Source organism: Caenorhabditis briggsae (assembly GCF_000004555.2).
Source record: "Caenorhabditis briggsae complete genome, chrIII, whole genome shotgun sequence".
Taxonomy (NCBI): Eukaryota; Metazoa; Nematoda; class Chromadorea; order Rhabditida; family Rhabditidae; genus Caenorhabditis; species Caenorhabditis briggsae.
The window spans coordinates 758,559-761,975 of record NC_013490.2 but is presented as its reverse complement, the minus strand read 5'-3'; the positions used below and the strand labels follow the sequence as shown (position 1 = coordinate 761,975).

At 33.0% G+C, this 3,417-nt stretch overlaps 1 protein-coding gene across 1 annotated transcript; it reads left to right on the top strand.

Annotated features, from left to right (window-relative positions):
• Window positions 1-334: 334 nt before the first annotated feature.
• Window positions 335-478, top strand: CBG26093 (the record flags this gene model as incomplete). The annotated part of the gene is made up of 1 exon (XM_045243343.1): window positions 335-478. One exon carries the CDS (start codon window positions 335-337, stop codon window positions 476-478), a length of 144 nt encoding a protein of 47 aa, XP_045099643.1.
• Window positions 479-3,417: the final 2,939 nt, after the last annotated feature.

Genomic DNA, 3,417 nt, shown 5'->3' with positions numbered 1-3,417 from the left:
TTTTAGAAAATTCAGAAAACTTAAGAATTTCAAATATTTGAATTTCCAGGTGTCAGCATCTCGAGGAACTACAGAAAAATCCCAAAATTCCGGAACAATTTTTTTGCAATATTCCCATTTTTTTTCAAATTTCCCGCCTACACACATTGCCCCTGTCCCCTGGCTGCCGAGTCCTATCCTGTCTAAACTAAGCTAATTTTCGATGCTCCATTTTCGACATTTTATTCGCCTTCTTCTTTTTTTTTCGCTTTTTTGCAATTTCCCCACTTTTTTCCGGAATCAATTTTTTCAACCAAAAAAAATTCACCTCAAAATTTTTCAGAACCATCCAAACATGAACGCGGCAGACGATGAGAACATCACTGCCACGTCATCATTTCTTCTATTACATGATCTTCTTCTAAACGTCTCAACGACGTCTTCTTCGTCTTCGGAATCGTCAGAATCCTCACTTTGGACAACAACGAACAACAAGTGAGTTGTTAAACAAATTAGAAGGGAGAAAAGAGAGTTTATTGGTTTAGAAAGGAGTGTTTTGTCTGGCTGGAAGGATGATTTTTGAGGTTTTCGGGTTTCTAGGAACATCTTCTTTTGTGTGGAGAGCAGAATACAGAGTTCTAGAGTCCTGAAATTAGAAGAAAGTACTCAAAAATGTTCTGAGAAGATTTCGGCTGTAAATATATTCAACACTCCAGTTATCTCAATCTTTTGAATTTGAAAATAATCACTTTTAAGAATCAGCAGGCTATTTTTTAAGTCAATCAGATCTCAAAATTACATACTTTCTATTCAATTACTTAAAAAATTTAAAAAATAGCTGAAAAATCCTAAATTCTGGTCCAAGAACCAACTTTATAGCTTCTCTAAAACATAAGTTACAGCTAGATTAAGTTTCTATAAGGGAGAGAGAGAGAGAGAGACGCAGACGACGAGACACTCTAACTGTCAGGCTGTATCTCGGCTCCCAGTAGGTCTAGAACCATGGAACTTTTTTCAAAGTGTGTGAAATTTTATAAGGAATCTAAAAACTATTGTTTCAACATTTTTGAAAAATTGAAAAAAAATTGGAAACCTAGAAAAAGTCTCGAGGCAGTAACTTAAGACAGAATCATTCAAGAATTTAAAAATAGCAGAAAAATCGCATTCTTGAATCCTGAAATTTCATTTTATCTCTATTTTCTCCTATTTTTCTGAGTTTTGCTTCTTCTAGACAAAACACATCTGCACTCGATTACTCGCTCTCACAGACATTTGATTCTCTTTTTTCTGCCTTCTTTTTCTTCTGTCTCATCTGAATCATCCCGCCCCGTATCTTCTTCTTCTTCTCCGTCCCTCACGTCTTCTGAATCCATCCCGAATCTCCAGAAGACGTCGAAAAGTCATCTGTTAAACTGAGGGGCAGTAATCTTTTTCTTCTTCTCACGCTCTTCTTCTACCCATCACGAGGGTTTAACTCGTCTTTTCACGTCTTCTGAATTCTTCAGATGGGATTCTGGAGAGAGGGACGTCTTCTGAATGGAATTCTGGAAATATTTCTACAAAGACAAGAACGCTGGATTTTTTTTTATTTTTTAGGCATAAAAAAATTTCGGAATAAGAAAACAGGAAGCGAGGGAAAATTTGTTTTCTAGATTTTTTTTTCTGGAAATCCAACTCGGTTACCTTACTTACTGGAAAACGAGACTGGTGGCCTAGAAATTCAAATTTTGGAAATTCAACCTGGCCGAGTTTTCGAAATATCTAGGCCATGAAAGTTCCTTGTTCATAACCCCTGTATCTTATCTAATATTCAACCGATTTTGGTTGTTTTCAGCTTCAAATTTTGGATTTTTCAAGGGCTTTTGAATAAATAAATTTGTGACCAAGTTTGAATTATTTTAAATTGTTAAAATGTTAGACTTGTCCCCGATTTTTCAAAATATTCAGGTCATGAAATTTTTAGATTTTCAAAATCCTGTAACTTCTCTCAAATTCAGACAATTTTAATGATTTTTAGCTTGAAATTTTGGATTTTTCAAGAGCTTTCAAATGAATATATTTTAACAAAATTTGGCATATTTATAGTTGTCCAAATCTTGGACTTGTATTGCCGAGTTTTCTGAAATTCTAGCCCATGTAATTTAATAATTTCAAACTTCTGTAACTTCTCTGAAATTCATCCGATTTTGATGATTTTTGACTTGAAATTTAGGACTTTTCAAGAGCTTTCGATTCATATATATTTTGAATAAATTTCAAAATTTCAAAGTTTCTGAAATTTTGGAATTTGAACCCTTACCTAAAAAATTACCGAAAAATTACCAAAACCCCCCATTGTTCCAAAATCCCTAATACTACCTTTGACCTTTTTTATGGTCCTCCCTCATAACAGAGAACACTCTTTTCTCTGCGTCTCTCTATTTTCCATACTCTCTAACTCTTCTTTTCATTTCGCGGGGGTTCTCCAGACACCTAGGCCCTACACTTAACCACCCATTTCCTATTCTAGTGACGACACTTTTTCTTTTGCTCAAGAACAATTTTTGTAGTGATTTTTAGAAAATTTTAGAGGTCATTTTTTCTACAGTAATCCCTTTTGAGTCCAAATGACACTATACTGTACTTTTTGGTCTCTCTAATCAGCTGAAATTTTCTGTACTGAAAAATTCTGGGCTAAAGAATATTGAAGAATTTTTTTCGAAAAAGAATATGTTCTAAAAATGATTTCAGCCAATTTTTTTCTCAAACACATAGATCATATTTTTTCTCCTTTTTAGTTTTTTTTTGGCTAAAATTTATGCGAGAAAATCTTTTTTCCTATTTTCATTCTTTTTGACCCCAAAGTTAGCCGAGAATTTGAAATTCCAGATTTTAGAAAATTCAAATTCATACCAATTTTCCCATCCGAAACTTTAAATGACTCGGAAAATTGATTTCCAGTTGAAAAAATTCCAGAAATTTCTAGAAAAATCTGAAATTACAATTTTCTCTTCAAATCTCTTTTTTGACCAAACTTTTGAAACTTCAAAAATTTTCAAATAAACAATCCCTAAATTTTTTCCCACAAGGTCTTAAAATTTTTGTTCTTGACCAGTAAGCTTTTGTAGGATAAACAAATTTTTCGGGCACACAAAATGTTCAAAAGAGCACAATAGAATGGAGAAATTGGATTTTTTCGCAAAATTTGGATTCTGAAAAAATCTGAGAATCAGAAAAAAAAAACAAATTTTGAACTTTTGAATTCCTGGAGATGTTCCTTATTCTTTTTTTTTTTTTCAAAAATCCCTTTTCTCTAAAAGACTATATTTTATGGTTTCTGCTCTTTTAATCCCTTCTCATTTTTCTCGTTTTTTTTTTGCTTGACTTGCTTCTGTGTCCAATTAAAATGAATAAATGAAACTCTCCACACCCTCACATCATTTTTTCTCTTTTTTCAGG